This window comes from Pelophylax lessonae, assembly GCF_965119305.1.
Source record: "Pelophylax lessonae genome assembly, chromosome: 1".
In the NCBI taxonomy this organism is placed as follows: Eukaryota; Metazoa; Chordata; class Amphibia; order Anura; family Ranidae; genus Pelophylax; species Pelophylax lessonae.
Genome location: NC_138768.1, coordinates 367,619,092 through 367,638,992, shown reverse-complemented (window position 1 = coordinate 367,638,992; position 19,901 = coordinate 367,619,092). Strand labels below are relative to the sequence as shown.

Genomic DNA, 19,901 nt, shown 5'->3' with positions numbered 1-19,901 from the left:
GAGATGGTTCTACACCTTCATTTGAGTCCAGCTGTGTTTGATTATACTGATTGGACTTGATTAGGAAAGCCACACACCTGTCTATATAAGACCTTCCAGATCACAATGCATGTCAGAGCAAATGAGAATCATGAGGTCAAAGGAACTGCCTGAAGAGCTCAGAGACAGAATTGTGGCAAGGCAAAGATCTGGCCAAGGTTACAAAAAGATTTCTGCTGCACTTAAGGTTCCTAAGAGCACAGTGGCCTCCATAATCCTCAAATGGAAGACGTTTGGGACGACCAGAACCCTTCCTAGAGCTGGCCGTCCAGCCAAACTGAGCTATCGGGGGAGAAGAGCCTTGGTGAGAGAGGTAAAGAAGAACCCAAAGATCACTGTGACTGAGCTCCAGAGATGCAGTCAGGAGATGGGAGAAAGTTGTAGAAAGTCAACCATCACTGCAGCCCTCCACCAGTCGGGGCTTTATGGCAGAGTGGCCCGACGGAAGCCTCTCCTCAGTGTAACACACATGAAAGCCCGCATGGAGTTTGCTAAAAAACACCTGAAGGACTCCAAGATGGTGAGAAATAAGATTCTCTGGTCTGATGAGACCAAAATAGAACTTTTTTGCCTTAATTCTAAGCGGTATGTGTGGAGAAAACCAGGCACTGCTCATCACCTGTCCAATACAGTCCCAACAGTGAAGCATGGTGGTGGCAGCATCATGCTGTGGGGGTGTTTTTCAGCTTCAGGGACAGGACGACTGGTTGCAATCGAGGGAAAGATGAATGCGGCCAAGTACAGGGATATCCTGGACAAAAACCTTCTCCAGAGTGCTCTGGACCTCAGACTGGGCCGAAGGTTTACCTTCCAACAAGACAATGACCCTAAGCACACAGCTAAAATAACGAAGGAGTGGCTTCACAACAACTCCGTGACTGTTCTTGAATGGCCCAGCCAGAGCCCTGACTTAAACCCAATTGAGCATCTCTGGAGAGACCTAAGAATGGCTGTCCACCAACGTTTACCATCCAACCTGACAGAACTGGAGAGGATCTGCAAGGAGGAATGGCAGAGGATCCCCAAATCCAGGTGTGAAAGACTTGTTGCATCTTTCCCAAAAAGACTCCTGGCTGTATTAGATCAAAAGGGGGCTTCTACTAAATACTGAGCAAAGGGTCTGAATACTTAGGACCATGTGATATTTCAGTTTTTCTTTTTTAATAAATCTGCAACAATGTCAACAATTCTGTGTTTTTCTGTCAGTATGGGGTGCTATGTGTACATTCATGAGGAAGAAGAATGAACCTAAATGATTTTAGCAAATGGCTGCAATATAACAAAGAGTGAAAAATTTAAGGGGGTCTGAATACTTTCCGTACCCACTGTATATATATATATATATATATATATATATATATATATATAAAGTACAGTAAAACTGCAGGAAAGGGCACTGGGGGGCAAACTAATGTCAATTTATTTTATTTTGTAATGTAATCCAATAGGATTAGAATATATCAGTGTGTTTGTGTGTTTTACTATTTGAATTTGCCGCCGGTTCCACCCCCTGCAACGTGACGCTCGCAGGAGAGGGAAGCCAAGGCTCACAGCATTGGGCAGAAGATCCGGCCGCCGTATGCTGCAGTGACACATTGCGGGATCCCGGGGACAAGGTAAGTAACCTCTACCAGGATCCAGCGATGCTCCCTGGCGGTACCCCGAGTGTGGCTCTGGTTACTGCTAATGTCACTAAAATTCCACCCCGAGCCACACTCGGAATTACCGCCAGGGAGGTTAATAGCCCAAAAAAAAAAATCCCAGTGGTGGTGATCAAATACCACCAAAAGAAAGCTCTATTTGTGGGAAAAAAAGGACATAAATGTTACTTGTGTACAGTGTTGCATGAAAGCAAAATTGTCGGTAAAAGTACCACAGTGCCACATCACAAAAAATGTCCTGGTCATGAAGGGGGGTAAAGCTTCCAGAGGTCAAATGGTTAAACTTGGAAGTGCCCAGCAGCTTCTACGGAAAAAAGCCAGGAACTTCCAGCAGGCAATGCTGCAGTTGATATTTAAATGTGCCCTCTATGCAGCTTGGCTGTAATATGTAGGGGAGGTTTGTGTAGCTGTGACTTGAGTGTAGGCGGGGACACAGGGGGCCCTGTGATCCCCTATTGCCAGGGGCCCAAGGGGTTGTCAGTCTACGCCTGGTATGGGCTGCTCAGTCTAAAATGCCCGGGCCTTTTATTTGTCCCAGTCCGGGTCTGCTTGTGAGAGATGTTACCGTACAGAGATTCTACATCCATAGTGACTAGAAGTGTGTTTGGTGATAATTGCTGTGTATTGTTGATCTTGCTCAGAAAATCAGTTGTATCTTGTTGTAAACTAGCAGTAATTGGGATAAATGGTTATAACACTTTTTCTACAAGGACTGACTGAGATTTGTTCAGGAAGTGTGTTCTTACATGTTATGATGGGTCTGCCTGGATTTCCTGGTTTGTGGATCTTGGGCAGCATGTACAGTAGAATTCCCCAATTTTTGGATTATCTGGAATGGGTTGGTAGTGTTTTAATGAGACATTTTAGTTGTTGAGTAAAAGCCTGGGTCAGACCTTAATTCAGTTCAGCTAATTTTTGAATGTAATTACTGAAATAAAATCAGAATATCATCAGAAGGTTACTTTATTTCAGTAATTAAATTCAAAAAGTAAACCTACAGGTCAGATAAAGAAGGTGAGCATCTGGTGTGCAAGGTGGAGGACACAAGGGTGATAATGTGTAAAGTGTGGCAACAATAGTGCACAAAGGAAATTATTTAAAAGACTGTCATGCAATATACAGGTGCATCTCAGGTGAATCAAAAAGTTACTTTATGAGATGCACCTGTATATAAAAACAGCAGAGATTGTTACAGAATATATATATATACTTTTTAATCAGAATATAGCATCAAGTCAATTAAACTCCTGGGATATTGATCTGGTCAGTTAAATAGCATAGGAGGTTGTTAATCTGTTTCAGCTGCTTTGGTGTTAATGAAATTAACAACAGGTGCACTAGATGGGCAACAATGAGGCAACCTCCAAAACCGGAATGGTTTTATAGGAGCAGGCTAATGAAATTTTTTTTCCCTACTCATATTTTCTGTTTTTCACTATTTGACTAGGATCAGTGTCACTATTGGTAGCATGAGGCGATACCTGGACCCTATAGAGGTTGCACAGGCAGTCCAACTCCTCCAGGATGGCACATTAATACGTGCCATTGTCAGAAGGTTTGCTGTGTCTCTCAGCACAGTCTCAAGAGCATGGATGAGATTCCAGGAGACAAGCAATTACCCTAGGAAAGCTGGACAGGGCTGTAGAAGGTACTTAACCCATCAGCATGACCAGTATCTTCTCCTTTGTGCAAAGAGGAACAGGATGATCACTGCCAGAGCCCTACAAAATGACCTCCAGCAGGCCACTGTTGTGAATGTCTCTGACCAAACAATCAGAAACAGACTTCATGAGGGTGGCCTGAGGTCCCAACATCCTCTAGTGGGCCCTGTGCTCACTGCCCGGCACCGTGGAGCTTGATTGGCATTTGCCATTGAACTCCAGAATTGGCAGATCTGCCATTGGCGCCCTGTGCTTTTCACAGATGAAAGCAGGTCCAACCTGAGCACATGTGACAGATTTGATAGGGTCTGGAGAAGCCATGGAGAATGTTATGCTGCCTGTAACATCATTCAGCATGACTGGTTTGGTGTTGGGTAAGTGATGACCTGGGGAGGCATATCCATGGAGGGACGTACACACCTCTACAGGCTAGACAATGGCACCCTGACTGCCATTAGGTATGGCAATAAAATCCTTGGACCCATTGTGAGACCCTACGCTGATGCAGTGGGTCCTGGTTTACTCCTAGTGCATGGCAATGCCCGGCCTCATGTGACGAGAGTATGCAGCAAGTTCCTGGAGGATAAAGGAATTGATACCATTGAATGGCCCCCAAACTCACCTTACCTAAATCCAATAGAACACCTCTGGGACATTATGTTTTGATCCATCCAGTGCCACCAGGTTGCACTTCAGTCTATTCAGGAGCTCAGTGATGCCCTGGTCAAGATCTGGGAGGAAATACCCCAGGACTCCATCCGTCGTCTCAAAAGGAGCATGCCCCGACATTGTCAGGCATGCATACAAGCACGTGGGGGGCCATACAAACTAGGGATCGACCGATTATCGGCAAAGCCGATATATCAAGGGCCGATCTGCACTTTCCCCGATATATCGGAATTGGCCCCTGAGGTTACCGATATTGGCGATATTTCGGGCAAGTGCTGTACCGGAGTGATGCCTGCAGCTAGAGGCATCACCCCAGTACCGGCGTCCATAGCTGATGGTCGGCTGTCTTGTAATGACAACCGATGCGGCTGATAAGTCGCTTAGCTGTCATTACAAGGAGCGGGAGGGGACGTCCCCCCTCCCGCCACTTTCCGCGGCTTACCCGGGTCCCCCATCCCACCGGGAGACCCGGGCATCCTACCTGCACAGCCGGCAAAGACCCTATCAAAGCCGCATTCGGCTCTGATCGGATCTCCGTGTAAAAAAACGGAAATTATGTCATGACATCACTTCCGGGTACTCGGCACCAAATTTAAAACAGCTTTCAAAACAGCCAAACTTGGCGTTTTTTAATGCTTTTAAGTGCAGAGGAGGGGTTTGGGGGGTCTTTTAGACCTCCAGATCCCTCCACAAGGGTACCTGTAAAAAAATAAAAATAAAAAAATAAAAATTTTTTTTTAAAATGTCCGAAAATATCGGCAGATATTTGCCGATACCGATATGTGATGACCAAAATATCGGTATCGGCAATAAAAAAACAGTATCGGTCGATCACTAGTACATACTACTGATTACCATTTTAAGTTGCTGCAATGAAATTTCAGCAAAATGAACTAGCCTGCTGAATCATTTTTTCACTTTGATTTTCGCGGAGCCTTTGAAATCAGCCCTCTGTAGGTTGATGATTTTAATTTCTATCAAACGATGTGGCATCCTTTCGTTCCTAACACATTACCCCAACCATATCAGTATAGATATCCAGCATGATATTTTTTCCCATTGAGATCTGATGTGTTTTCAAAGTGTTCCTTTAATTATTTTGAGCAGTGTATATGGTACAGAAAGAGTATGGCATAAATAATATATATCACTATTATATTTGAAAGCATTGCACATTGTATATCAAACACAGCCAGGCCATAAGATACCACCGAATATGCTCAGACCCAGAAGACAGAAATAAACATCTCAGAATACTAGTAGATTCCTTCCATAAGAAAAGTTACAAGGACAAAACAAATCAATACAAGCATAAACGTGACCCTAAAAATGCTATCAAAGTTTAAATGCCATTACTGTGTATGTTTTTTTTTTTTTTTTTTACTCATAGGCTGACTTACTTACCACTTTGCTAGATTTCTGTGTACAACATGTATTAGTACTGCTTGACCTTTCACCAAAAATAATTTTTTATATTTTTGTTTTTCAAAATTCCAGGAATTTGTTCGTCTTACGGTGAATGATATCATGACCACATATGTTACTATTCTTACTGGTGACTTCTTACAAGCAGTTTTTGTACGTTTTTTTAACTACTGCTGGTGCTGGGATCTGGAATATGGATGGGTATGTATTCACATATACATTGTGTAATCACTGTTTCACATATATACTGTATACATAGCAGCCCTCAAATTTTCCCCTCGCCTGCTCGCATTTTGCCAGTGGAAAATTATGTAGGGCGAGCGTGGGGCTGCTCCGGGGAAGAGAGAGAGAGGAAGAGGAAAGCTGACCGATAATAACAGAGCGCGGATCATCCCACTGTAACAGCTTTAATTGTAATTGCCGGGCGCTCGCCGACACACACACACACGGTCCCCACTCCTAGCCCGGCTTCTTTGATAGACAGAACACCTGGCCAAACCAGGACGTGTGACTTCTATCAAAGGAGCCGGGCTAGGAGGCGGGACTGTGTGTGTCGGCGAGCGCCCGGCAATTACAATTAAAGCTGTTACAGTGGGATGATCCACGCTCTGTCATCCGGCCAGCAGTGGCATACCAATGGGGGGTGCGGGGGGGGTGTCAAGCCGGTACTCACGCCCATCATCTCCTCTCGGTCATCAACTGCTCCCCGGGGCTAGAAGAAGGTGAGTGCCCGAGGATTGAGCAGCCTCCCTGTGTGACTGGATAGGAGGAGCGGTGGGGCGGCTGCATATAGAGGAATTGATCTTTCCATATTCCTCCTGCAGCCGCTGGATGCCTGATTCTCCTCTCTGCAGGCATTCAGCGGTTGCAGGAGGAATATGGAAAGATCAATTCCTCTATATGCAGCCGCCCCATCCCCCTCCTATCCAACTTCTTTTTTTCCTTTGCTGGCCCCCCAGTGCTGTACAGCCCCCCTCTCTCCAGCCCCTTAGTGCTCTTCAGCCTCCCCTCTCTAGCCCCCCAGTGCTCTTCAGCCTCCCCCTCCAGCCCCTTAGTGCTCTTCAGCCTCCCCCTCTCTCCAGCCCTCCCAGTGCTCTTCAGCCCCCCCTCCAGCCCCATCCCCAGTGCTCTCCAGCCCCCAGTGCTCTCCAGCCCCCCCCCCATCTCCAGCCCCCCAGTGCTCTTCAGCCTCCCCCTCCAGCCCCTTAGTGCTATTCAGCCCCCCCAGTGCTCTTCAGCTCCCCCTCTCTAGCCCCCCAGTGCTCTTCAGCCTCCCCCTCCAGCCCCTTAGTGCTCTTCAGCCCCCCCTCTCCAGCCCTCCCAGTGCTCTTCAGCCCCCCCTCCAGCCCCCCCCCCAGTGCTCTTCAGCCTCCCCCTCCAGCCCCTTAGTGCTCTTCAGCCCCCCCAGTGCTCTTCAGCCCCCCTCTCTAGCCTCCCAGTGCTCTTCAGCCTCCCTCTCCAGCCCCTTAGTGCTCTCCAGCCCTCTCAGTGCTCTTCAGCCCCCTCCCAGTGCTCTTCAGCCCCCCGCCCTCCAGACCCTTGATGGGCACTGATGAGGCTGCACTGATGGGCACTGAAAACGTTGTTATTAATATTTATTTTTGTAACTTCTGCATTAATGCAAAAACATTTAACCGTGTAATTTTATGAGATAATTTATGAGGGCGTGTTTAGGGGCGGAATTAGGGGCAGGGCAGGTTAGGAGTTGGGTGGGGCAACTGGTGGTGAGTAACCATTAAGGCCTGGCTAGTAGCTCAGGACTTTAAATTTTGAGCCCTGCATACAGTATATTTATGATTTGAACTATACAATTGTCATAAAAAGTATTACATAAAATATATCCCATTTTCTGCATAATTTAAGAAGTATACATTTTCATGGAAAAGTTAACATTTTAACTCTAAAACTATATAGATTTCAGATTTCAAGTGATTTTAAAGGGAATTCTTTTTTAAAATAAAATAACAAACGTATCATATATACCTGATCTGTGCAGTGTTTTTTTTCAGTCCTGATCCTCCTTATCTTGGGTCTCCTTCCAGTGTTCCTGGCCGCTCCCTTCTGTCAAGTGCCCCCAGAGCAAGCAGCTTGCTGTGGGGATACCCAAGCAGGCTCACTCCTAAACCGTTGCTCTGCATCTCCATTCACACACAGAGCTGCGGCTCGGACCTGCCTCCTCTCTTCTCATTGGCTCAGCTAATGAGGAGGTAGAGTTACCGGAGGGGGGGGGGGGTTAGTATAAGGGGAGCTGGGGGGCCTGCTGTACAAAGGTTTTTTTACCTTATAGCATAAAATGCATAAAGGTAAACAAAAAAAAACCTTGAGCATTTAGAACCACTTTCAGACAATTCTGAAGGCAAATAAATAAATAACAGCATTCTTGTTTAAGGATGATCAATACGGATAATCACAGAATCATCACTTTTTTTATCCTTCTGAATATTGGCACATAAAACTATATTATTTTTGGGGAATCATGCAATTGAACAACCAGATAATTCAGTTAAATTAAATTGCCCCGTTTTCCTATACTGGTATTCCATATTAGTAGATCCCACCCCAAAAGTTAGATTTATACCTTCTATGCTTTTTTTTACTTTTACTTATATGTCATTATCAACAATCATGTTTTATAAGCTGCCAACAATAGGCCCTAAAATGATGCACCAAAAACAGACAACACATGTAAATGCATTGCACAGATGTGAACCAGCACCATTTAAAACAAGGAATAAATTGGGTACATGCCTTGATGTGCTATAAAATGTATAGGTGTGATGGGGCTCCAAACCTATTTTCTACTTAGGCAACTGGGAATATATAGCTCATTTTATGCAGAGCCATATTTATTTTATGTTTCGTTACATCAAATGATTTTTTACCTTAAAGTTCAGCACTAAGTATGTCGTATTTTTAAATCAAATTATATATACACAGAGGTTTTCAGTGTATTACTTAAGCACTGCTATTAACATATAGAAGAAAAGCGATAAACCAAATGTTTTTTAAATTCAGTGATCAATAACTAGACAGTTGTTCACAATTGGCCATACATGGGTCCTTTTTTCCCCAATCAACCAGTGGATTGAACGAAAGAAACTAAACCAAACCTCCATTCACACTCTCAAAGCAGATGCGGGAATCCTCCTCATTGTATTATTGTATTCCGACAGTGGGGGGACTCCCATGCTATTAGAATACACAGATCAACGCTGCAGCCTAATGCCTGTGGTGCTGACTGAGCACCTAAAATCTGACAAGGCGGTTAAACAGAAATCAATCGGTAGACTTCTGTTCTATTTAATCACAGTGGTCACACATGGATCGAAATTTAGTCCCTGCTGAACCAGCCAAATATTGATTCATGTCATGTATAGCCAGCCTAATGCCTGGTGACACGATGAGATTAATTGCCCATTTTTTTTGCATGCTAATTTCAAATCTAAAATACAGTGTTTACTAAAGTTATGAAAATTCTCATAAGGTAGAATAAAAAAATCAGAAGTGATGTAATGTGTTGTAGTGTATTTATATTGTATTTTCGAAAGACAACTGTACTGATTAAATATAAAATCGTACTATCTGATATCGTACGAGAAAAATTTTAATGCTTGTCTGATCAGATAATATCGGATGAACTGCCCTGATCAGCTCTCAAAAGCTATGTACTAACGATCAAATTATCGCAAGATCGCGTTGAAAACTATGATTTTCTGATTGTGTGTACGGGCATTTAGACCTGTAGACCTGATTAGCATCTGGCTGCCAACAAATTTCTATCTGGTTCTGTAGGCTTGTGGGTTTAGATAAGGGTAATGAAACTCATGGGCTCTCAAAATAATTCTTTAGACTGCTCAAAAAGTAGCAGGGAGGGAGAGATCTGTAAACACTGGACTTCAAACTGTCTGTAAGTTGTTTGTCATTTTCTTTATGATCAGAGTGAGATGTTCATATTAATTATTATCTAATATAATGATTGCAGGGAGATGGAATCCAGCCCTTCTGATAGTAGGTGTTATTAGCTATGTACAGATATATAATGGCATTGCCTGGTTGTATAAAGCCCTCTAGGGACAGACAAAAAGGTTATATAAAGCTTGCCCTTAACAGTCATCCAGTTTTTGGACTTGCTGTGATCTGAATGATCCACTAATGCACAGGTGTCAAACACAAGGCCCGGGGGCCGAAAGCGGCCCTCCAGGCCATTTCATGTGGCCCTCACACCTCTGCCACAGCACCCCCCTAGTTTTGCCCCATGTTGTCTCAGCAGTTGGCAGCAGAGAGGATGACAGAACTCCTCCACCAGATCCTGCACTTCTCTGTGCAGCCGCGGAGGCACTGGTCTCTGCCACCCTCTTCCCCATCTCAGGAGTCGGCAGCTGAAAGGAGGACAGAACTTTCTACAGATCCTACTCCTTTGTGTACAGCTACAGCACCCCTTTGTCTCCGCATCTCCTGGTCTTGACATTCAGCAGATTCTGGCAGTTGACTGCAGCCCTCCTCTGGTCCTCTTCCAGACTCTGCACTTTCTGCTTCCCAGCCCCTTCCCCGTCTTCTCCCCGGCAGAAGCACAAGGTAAGAGGGGTGAACTATAATTTAAAGGAGGGTGGGGGGCTCTTGACATCGGACGTGGGGAGTGCTCTGGACATCTAGTCTTACAGATACAACTGGCCCTTTGAAGGCAACCATAATACTGATGTGGCCCACAATGAAATTGAGTTTGACACCCCTGCACTAATGTTAATAGTTAATCTGGTTGAAAAAAGACATAAGTCCATCCAGTTCAAATCCTAAGCCTGACTAAGCCGTCAGAATGGCTAGTCCATATTACCTATGTCTACTTCAGGGGGCCTGAAGAACCCTTCTCACAGCAGGTATGATGAAATCTCCAGAGGTGATTGTCCAAGGGTTAGAGTCTGTCTCACAACCATACTTCTATCAATTGAACAGCATGCAAAATTAACAGGGTCATTTATTTTGTAGATTCTGTTCTAAGCAAGACAAATTATTGAAACTTTCTGTATGCTCCCATTAGCAAAATAAACCATATTGACAAAATATTTTTCTTTCTTTAATTTTTTAATTATACCTTTGTACATGTATTTCTATGCAGAGAGACATCTAATTATAAAATAAGTGACTTCTGCGCACTAAACTAAGAATTTTTATTCCTAGAATAATTAATTCATTGTGTTATCAGTGCCTGAATGTTTGATATACAGTGCCTTGTGAAAGTATTCGGCCCCCTTGAACTTTGCAACCTTTTGCCACATTTCAGGCTTCAAACATAAAGATATAAAACTGTAATTTCTTGTGAAGAATCAACAACAAGTGGGACACAGTCATGAAGTGGAACAAAATTTATTGGATATTTCAAACTTTTTTAACAAATAAAAAACTGAAAAATTGGGCGTGCAAAATTATTCAGCCCCCTTAAGTTAATACTTTGTAGCACCACCCTTTGCTGCGATTATAGCTGTAAGTTGCTTGGGTTATGTCTCTATTAGTTTTGCACATTGAGAGACTGAAATTTTTGCCCATTCCTCCTTGCAAAACAGCTCGAGCTCAGTGAGGTTGGATGGAGAGCATTTGTGAACAGCAGTTTTCAGTTCTTTCCACAGATTCTCGATTGGATTCAGGTCTGGACTTTGACTTGGCCATTCTAACACCTGGATATGTTTATTTGTGAACCATTCCATTGTAGATTTTGCTTTATGTTTTGGATCATTGTCTTGTTGGAAGACAAATCTCCGTCCCAGTCTCAGGTCTTATGCAGACTCCATCAGGTTTTCTTCCAGAATGGTCCTGTATTTGGCTCCATCCATCTTCCCATCGATTTTAGCCATCTTCCCTGTCCCTGTTGAAGAAAAGCAGGCCAAACCCATGATGCTGCCACCGCCATGTTTGACAGTGGGGATGGTGTGTTCAGGGTGATGAGCTGTGTTGCTTTTACTCCAAACATAACGTTTTTTTTTGCATTGTTGCCAAAAAGTTCGATTTTGGTTTCATCTGACCAGAGCACCTTCTTCCACATGTTTGGTGTGTCTCCCAGGTGGCTTGTGGCAAACTACACTTTTTATGGATATCTTTAAGAAATGGCTTTCTTCTCGCCACTCTTCCATAAAGGCCAGATTTGTGCAGTATACGACTGATTGTTGTCCTATGGACAGAGTCTCCCACCTCAGCTGTAGATCTCTGCAGTTCATCCAGAGTGATCATGGGCCTCTTGGCTGCATCTCTGATCAGTCTTCTCCTTGTATGAGCTGAAAGTTTAGAGGGACAGCCAGGTCTTCGTAGATTTGCAGTGGTCTGATACTCCTTTCATTTCAATATTATCGCTTGCACAGTGCTCCTTGGGATGTTTAAAGCTTGGGAAATCTTTTTGTATCCAAATCCAGCTTTAAACTTCTCCACAACAGTATCTCAGACCTGCCTGGTGTGTTCCTTGTTCTTCATGATGCTCTCTGTGCTTTAAACGGACCTCTGAGACTATCACAGTGCAGTTGCATTTATATGGAGACTTGATTACACACAGGTGGATTCTATTTATCATCATTAGTCATTTAGGTCAACATTGGATCATTCAGAGATCCTCACTGAACTTCTGGAGAGAGTTTGCTGCACTGAAAGTAAAGGGGCTGAATAATTTTGCACACCCAATTTTTCAGTTTTTTATTTGTTAAAAAAGTTTGAAATATCCAATAAATTTCATTCCACTTTATGATTGTGTCTCACTTGTTGTCGATTCTTCACAAAAAATTACAGTTTTATATCTTTATGTTTGAAGCCTGAAATGTATCAAAAGGTCGCAAAGTTCAAGGGGGCCGAATACTTTGGCAAGGCACTGTAAGTTCTTTTTTAAACTGTATGAAATATCATTGTGTGGCTGTTGATTTCATGCAAAATAGTGTTTGTAAGCTAGCAGATCTGACAGACAGGGATCTGGCTAGGATGTATGGTTGTCCAGAAGACCAGTCAGAAGCTTCAAGGTGCAGGCAAAATCATAGGAAAACAGAAAAAAGTCATAACACAATAATTCTAGCTCGCATTATAGCCTAAGGAATTCCAGAAGTATGTGGTAAATATTTGGTTTCTCCATCCCTCTAAAGCTGGCCATACATGGCTCCGTTTTTTTCATTCAGCCAGCAAGCTGAATATAAAACCCTTAACTGATTCCCCCCCATCCACACATTTGAGGTGGAAGTGGGATTCCTCCCCACTGTGCTATTTTATTCTGACAGTGGAGGGACTCCCCCTCTGTCAGAAAAACACAGATCAGCATTGCAGCCATTGGCTGCAGCTGCTGATCAGGAAGCTTTTTTCCAATAGGTCCATTCAACAGAAGTTGATCGATAGATCAGCTTCTGTTGAGCAGCAGTGGTTACACATGGATTGGAATTTGGCTGGTCCCTGTGGAACCAGTTGAGTTTTAATCTGTGTATGGCCAGCTTTACTGTGCTCCAGATTGCATGCAATATTTGTATCTGCCTGTGTGTGTCCACACAGCTAGACTTTGATTAATTAACCTCCTGTGATTTTCTGCGGTGTTGCAGGCTGTAATAACTGCATCAGAGGACAGTTTAATCTACCCAAAGTAAGCTGTTGCTTCACTTCTTCTCCACCAAACATTCATATTGCTCCATTTAGCAGGCAGCTGTGGGCTTTCTCCCTTGACATCTGGTGGCAGTGGTGGGAGATTAAAGTGTGCATGCTGTTTACTGTAATTAACTTGAAGACTCTGCTGTTTACTTGTAGTTCTCATGATACTTTGCCAGTGTGCTGGTCAACTTCTGAGGAATCATAATGGGTGGCCATACCTTGTGTATTGTTTGGCATTCCTTGTCCCTGTACCCTCAGTACCACCATCCATGACAGACAAATCTAGAGCTCCATCCGCTGCTTTATGTCGATTGTTTCGAAGCAGATATATGTAATCATATAAATAATGTGTGACAACTAATATGTACATTTTTTACTAATATTTTGCTTTATATCTGCAGCCTTCTTATTGTGAATTTGATATAAGTGGAAATGTGTTGGGATTAATTTTTAACCAGGGGATGATTTGGTAAGTATTTCTTAAAAAGAATTAATTTAGGAATACGGTTTGCTGTAAAATATTTTATTTTCCTTTGATATTTGGTGTGAAAGGAATATCCGGAATAACTGAAAAACTCAGAGAGTCAGCTATTTCTGGTTGTGCTGGTATGATAATTAAGCCCAGTGTCAAATGGGTAATTGACCATTGATATGCTATTTGGATTTTTCTGTTAACTCACAAATACTTGTATTTAAAGTGGTTCTAAAGCCTACATATTTTTTACCTTAATGCATTCCCTGCATTAGGATAAAAAATGTTCCAGTATGCACTCACAGGCTTTGCTGAATCAACTGCAACTATTGGCTCAAACTACTGTCAGTCAAATTTTATGATGAGAGAGTGGGGGGCAGGGCAAGGCTGAGCTGTCTGTGTCTATGTACACAGGCAACGTGGCTTGGGATCAAGTCCGCAGGTGTGCCACCATAGGAAGTGGCTTCCTATGGTGGCACACAGAGAAAAGGAGGAGCCAAGAATGCTAGCAGGGGATCCCAGAAGATGAGAGTTGTGGAAAATGTGCAATTCAATAACAATTTTTATTTTAAAAATAAAAAAATTGACTTAAAATAACTTTAAAATCAACCATATTCAGCCTTCTCTGCTCTGCCTTTCAGAAAGGGTGTAAAGCTAGGGATGTAAAATAGTGTGGCCAACTGTCAGGATTTTTACTGGCAGTCAGTAAAAAATTGACACTTTTCTCCTTCCAGTAAATGGCAAAGACAGGAAAAGGTTGCCAGTAAAAAAAATATGACTGTGGCGCTCAGATCGGCATTTCGCCTGTGCAGTTCTGGTCCAGAGCTGGCTGAGACCATCCGAGTGCCTGCTACAGTGTGTTTAGGCGGCGCCGGCAGGGTGGGCTGACAGAGGCGGTGCCTGAGTGTGTCATGTGATGTCATGGTGCAAGGGAGCCAAGCAGAGTGGCTAGATGTCTGCAGGATGGCAGCAAGGTAAGCCAGGAGCAGGATTGGACTGGAGTGGACTAAACGGACCACCTGGCATGGAGAGAGACTGTTACTGTGACTCAGAAGGGGAAGTATTGTGTCGGTGAGGTGCCATCATTATCCATGCTGCTGCACACTGCTGTCAGTGTCACTGTGAGAGTCAGTTTAATGTGTGTGCCTGCCCATTCTAATTTCATGCCCTCCTGAGTCTTGACCCTGAGCTACTTACTGTATCAAAAATAAAATAAGATGTTTTTGCCTAAATATCTACCTTAAATCACATTGCTAATTGCATAGTGTACTTGTTTGTAGCCTAAACACTGAAATTTGCAAATAAAACTGTAATTTTGTAATTTTTGGAAATGCCAGTAAAAACTTGGCTGTGCCAGTACATTTTGGGTGTCGTGTCAGTAAATTTCAATCTGGTTGGTTGGCAACACTGATGTAAGAGTTATGTCATAATGTTATGCTTTACCCCCTTGCCTGTAATGGTGATTTTGGTGATTTGTTTAACATTAAATACTGTTACAAGTACAATTATACTCTTTAAAAAAAATATTCTAAAAGTGTCCAAACACACAAACATATCTCTATAAATTGCAAAAAGCTTTTCTATCAATCGGATATGTGCATAATCACCCCTTTCATGTCCAAAATTTTGCCAGATTGTCAAAAGCAAGGCAATTAAAAGCACAGTCTTTTTCCTGATATGGGGTCTAACGGATAGCAAGGATAAGCATATGTACATTTGGAGATACCCCTACAAAATGATAGCCAGCGTTTCTGATGTCAGAAGCCCTTGGTATCACTTGTGAAGATTTTCTGACTTGGAAAATCTTACTGTGATATTGGAGAAGTTTCACTTTTATCAGGGGTGTGCCTTAGTGGTACAAATGACTGGCACATCTGCTGGTCTGTAGCTGTCCTTAGATTGTTAAATAGGTAAGATCATTTTACGTGTATGGATTACATTTTGTGGGTTAAATAATTGATAGATAGGCATTTTAATTGATTCTAATTATGTGAGAACTAAAGACATTCGAATTATGTGAGATTAGGTTAGGTTAGATATGTAGGATAGGTTTATAGGTTTCTTAATTGATTTACATTTATTCAGTATTAAATATTTCTCCTAGTTTATTCAGTCTGATAAATTAGGGGGTCTCCAAACTTTCTAAACAAAGGAGTGATTTACTTTCCTTCAGACTTTAGGGGGGGGGGGGCAGGAGTGGCCAGTTGAAGTAGAAAATGTCCCAGTGTCAATGGGGGTAAAAATATTACATAATGCCTGTAGTCAGTAGAAAAAAAGAATAGTGCCCCATCATTGGTATTAGTGGGAGGAAGAGTGTCCAATTGTTTAAATCAGTGGGAGGATCTATGCCTCATTTCTGGTGTCAGTGGGAGAAATGGTGTCCCGTCATTGGTGTTAGTGGAAGCAAAAATGCCCCATTGTTGGTGTCAGTGGAAGAAGTGGTACTCCCTTGTTGGTGTCTATGGGAAAAATAATACCGGAAATGGCCAGATAAAGGCTAACAAAGGGCCACATTCATCCCATGGGCTGCAGTTTGGGGATCACCATGCTAAATAATTAGTTAGAATAATGTGTGTTCTTTATTTAATGTTTATATTTTGTGCTTTTTGAATTAATTTCCAATGAACCTTGTAAAAAAGAGTAGTGCGAATTTTACAACATACCCTTGGCTGAATACCATGGGGTATGTACTTTTCTGAGTGGTATATTTTTTGGGGTGAATGACATTAACATTGTCTTTTGACACTAAAGTGTCAGTCCACCCTGACACTAAAATCCCTGCATCTACAGACATCCACAATCTAACACTAACCTATCTAGCCCTGTAAAGAAGAAATCAGTATACATACCTTTTTTAAGCCGATCTGATCTGGTCTCCAGCGGTGGAAGCTCTGCAGAGGACACAGCTGACAATGGCTGTGAAATGAATGACAGCTCAGCGTGGGATTGGAGGAGCAATGGAGACAGCAGCATGGTCAATCTGCGGGGAGGGTAGTGTTAGACTAGCAGATTTAGATGGACTTACTAACAATTTAGAGCTTAACACCAGATAACACTTTATAAACAGTTATAACAACAATCTTTTTTTTCCTTTTGGGATAAAGGTTCTACATAAATTAATAAAATCTGACCATTGTAAGTACCTCCATTAGTGTTAAATTATATGTCTCAACCCTTCAAGTGCCACCTACTTTTCTTGAACATAAATACATAACACTAACAAGATGCTCCTAGGATAACATACAGATGCTGTCTGTGAAGTATAAAAAGGCAAAGGGCTAATTGCCAGGTGGATCCAGTAGCCCAAGTACACAAAGGACAGGTGTCCAATAAAACAGTCATAGTTTATTCCAAAAATTAATAAAAGCTAGACATGGGGCTGTACAGCGGTTGCCAACGGTCAATTAGGCTTCAGAAATACGGGATGTTCTGGGGGACCCAGATGTCAAAAAGGTCTATGAGGTCTGTTAAGGAAAACCACTGGCCGCAGTGAAGAAGCAGAGGAACTCACGTCACCGGAAATGACGTCACCAGAACTCTGCAGTCTGTGTTGACGACCTCGGAAGACTGGAACACACCAGAAAATAAGGCAGTGACAGTGACAGTAACCTTCTGGTGTACAGCCCTATGTCTAGCTTTTATTAATTTTTGGAATAAACTATGACTGTTTTATCAGACACCTTGTCCTTTGTGTACTTGGGCCCTTGGATCCCTCTGGCAATTAGCACTTTGCATATATTTTTCTTCACAGACGCCATCTATATTTTATCCTAGGAGTGCCTTGTTAGTGTTATGTATTTATAGTTTCTTTGCCACTATCCCAGTGGTCACTTTGAGGCTGTCTTTTTTACCACTATTTAACATTTCATTTCACTCCAACTGCAGTTACATACCAAGATGGTGATGTAGCAGTCCAGCGCCCTACATGCTTGTTTTTTTTGTACTTTTCTCAAACAGCCTGGTCTATTAAAGTAAGTGGAAAAATAACAGACTTCAGCTGGTCATAAACTGAGAATGAACTAATAAAACATAACAGATTTCTCCATCTAAGCTATACAGCGTGGATGGATGAATCTATAGCTGTGCCAATTGTCTTTTGACAGCTGGTGCCACCTACTGGCAAAGTAACCAAACAGCAGCTTTGTTCCTTTGATTTTTCAAGCGTGCAATGCTCGGTAGGAGGATGACAGTACCATCCACTCATCTAATTTCATACGGTTCCTCATGAACTGGAATACATTAATTTGCTTTTTGCCCAGCTTAACTAGCAGGTGAAAATAAAGGAGAAAAACCTAAACAAAAAACAAAAAACAAATGCAGCTTCCACATCTAAGAATCGGTAAATAGCAATTTAATACATTTTTGTTTTTGGGTTTAACACCACTTTAAGGCTCCATTCACACCTGGGCGTTTTCAGCTCCAAAAACGCTCAAAAGAAACGCTTCCAAAACGCCCAACAAGTAAAACCCCATTCATTTAAATGGCCCCTGTTCACATCTGAGCGTTTTGCAAAACGCCTGTAGCTAAAAAAAGTACATGAGCTTCTTTTTGGGCTGATTACCAGCGTTTTTGATAGATGTCAATGAAAAACGCCTGAAAAAAATCGCGGTAAAATCGCGGTAAAAATCGCGGTAAAAATCGCGGTAAAATCGCGGTAAAAACCGCTACGCTCAAGTGTGAATGCAGCCTAAGAGTTGTACTACGTGGAACAAATATGTGGTCTAGCAGTTAGAGGATATTAACTTCAATGTAGACTTTCTAACAGTTGGGTTTAACTCTGCCACTCATTCTCTTCATGGAGTATCTTTTTTGGAGTGATTCTAATGTTTTGGAATCACTGGGTCACTGCAAATACAACGTGTTAGAAAATGCATTTTGGAATAGAGGCAAGCGTGAAGCTTACATGAAACACTGTGCACTAGGCCCTGTGCATTTACAGGAAGTAAAACTAATGGAGGGTATCTTCACAATCCACAGTACCTTTATAAAAACCGGGGTGCTTCTATGACTGGTATGTGGCACGTGTCAATTGTTTCCTCTAAACTGCTACCTCCAACTTCCAGTAACATTTGCAAAAAAAGCAGTCATTTTAGTAAGTTGCATGGTTTCAGAAAGATGCTTATTTTCTTAAACTCCATGCAGGTATCCAACAGATTAACACATACATATTTTTGATTCTCTATAAGGAGGAAACATAATATTTTTTTGCAGAATGTATAATTTTTTTAATTCTTGTGCTTCTATGGGCTAGCTTTTAGTTGGATACCAGAAGATAGCCCTTAGTACTGCTATCTTTTGCACATGCAGCTGGTCTCTGGAGGAGACATAATGATGTCACTTCTGTGATAATCTTAGCTGGTTTAGGGTTTAGTAGGTGATCATATTAGTGATGGTGGTATTGGGTAACTTACTAAATACTCACTAACTGAATTATTAAATAACTGTCATAATGCCTAATTATATATATATATATATATATATATACAATGATAATAATATTAATAATAATAATAAAAAATAAAATTAATATTTAATTAATTATATGTAATTAAATAGGCATCAATGCATGTTATAAAATAAATGTGTAATTGTTTATCCGCCTATATGATAAAGAAACACTGTTTTAATTCCGATTTATTTATGCTTCTTTTTAGGATGGGATCATTTTATGCTCCATGCCTCCCTGCTATCAATGTATTCCGTCTCCATACATCCATGTACCTACAGTGTTGGGCCGTAATGTGCTGCAATGTTCCTCATGCTAGAGTCTTTAAAGCCTCCAGATCTAACAACTTCTATATGGCCATGCTGCTCTTTATTCTATTTTTGGCTATGTTGCCAGTCATCTACACCATTGTCTCTATCCCACCATCATTTGACTGTGGTCCATTCAGGTATTTTCTTCTTTCATATAATATATATTAATATATATAGTAATCTTTCTTTAAAGAACAGTAAGGTTGAAGCTTCAACAATGTGCCAGATTTTTATCACTGTAATGAATAGGAATGAGGTTCTTGTTTGCAGCCATGCACTACTGTATATGGTATGAGGAAAGATGGTATGTGTTCAAAAAGGGTAGTCTGTCATGTCCAATGCATAGTCAAAAAGCCAAAATTGTGTGCAAAACTGCACTGGATAGCCCTCATGGACTTTAGAGACAGGCCAAAATTGTGAAATATATCTTTTTATTGTATTAAATTGCAAAAAAAAAAAAAGGAAGATATACAAACATTACAACAGTATACAAAATAGATACAGATAAAACAACTACATCACAGAAGCATGTCAAACATACTGCTACCCGTAATGAACCATCGGGCTAGCTGCCATGAACTTATGCGTGGACACCGATGTATAAAGTTGAGAGTATAT

General features: G+C 41.9%; 1 protein-coding gene across 1 annotated transcript in view; it reads left to right on the top strand.

The window, feature by feature from the left end:
* Nucleotides 1–19,901, top strand: part of LOC309554382 (transmembrane channel-like protein 1) — a 186,051-nt gene that overhangs the window by 66,903 nt on the left and 99,247 nt on the right. The window contains exons 11-13 of the mRNA XM_082256052.1: nt 5,528–5,656; nt 13,456–13,523; nt 19,181–19,420. Of these exons, the coding sequence (XP_082112178.1) occupies nt 5,528–5,656; nt 13,456–13,523; nt 19,181–19,420 (437 nt within the window). The remainder of the gene's footprint in view (nt 1–5,527; nt 5,657–13,455; nt 13,524–19,180; nt 19,421–19,901) is intronic.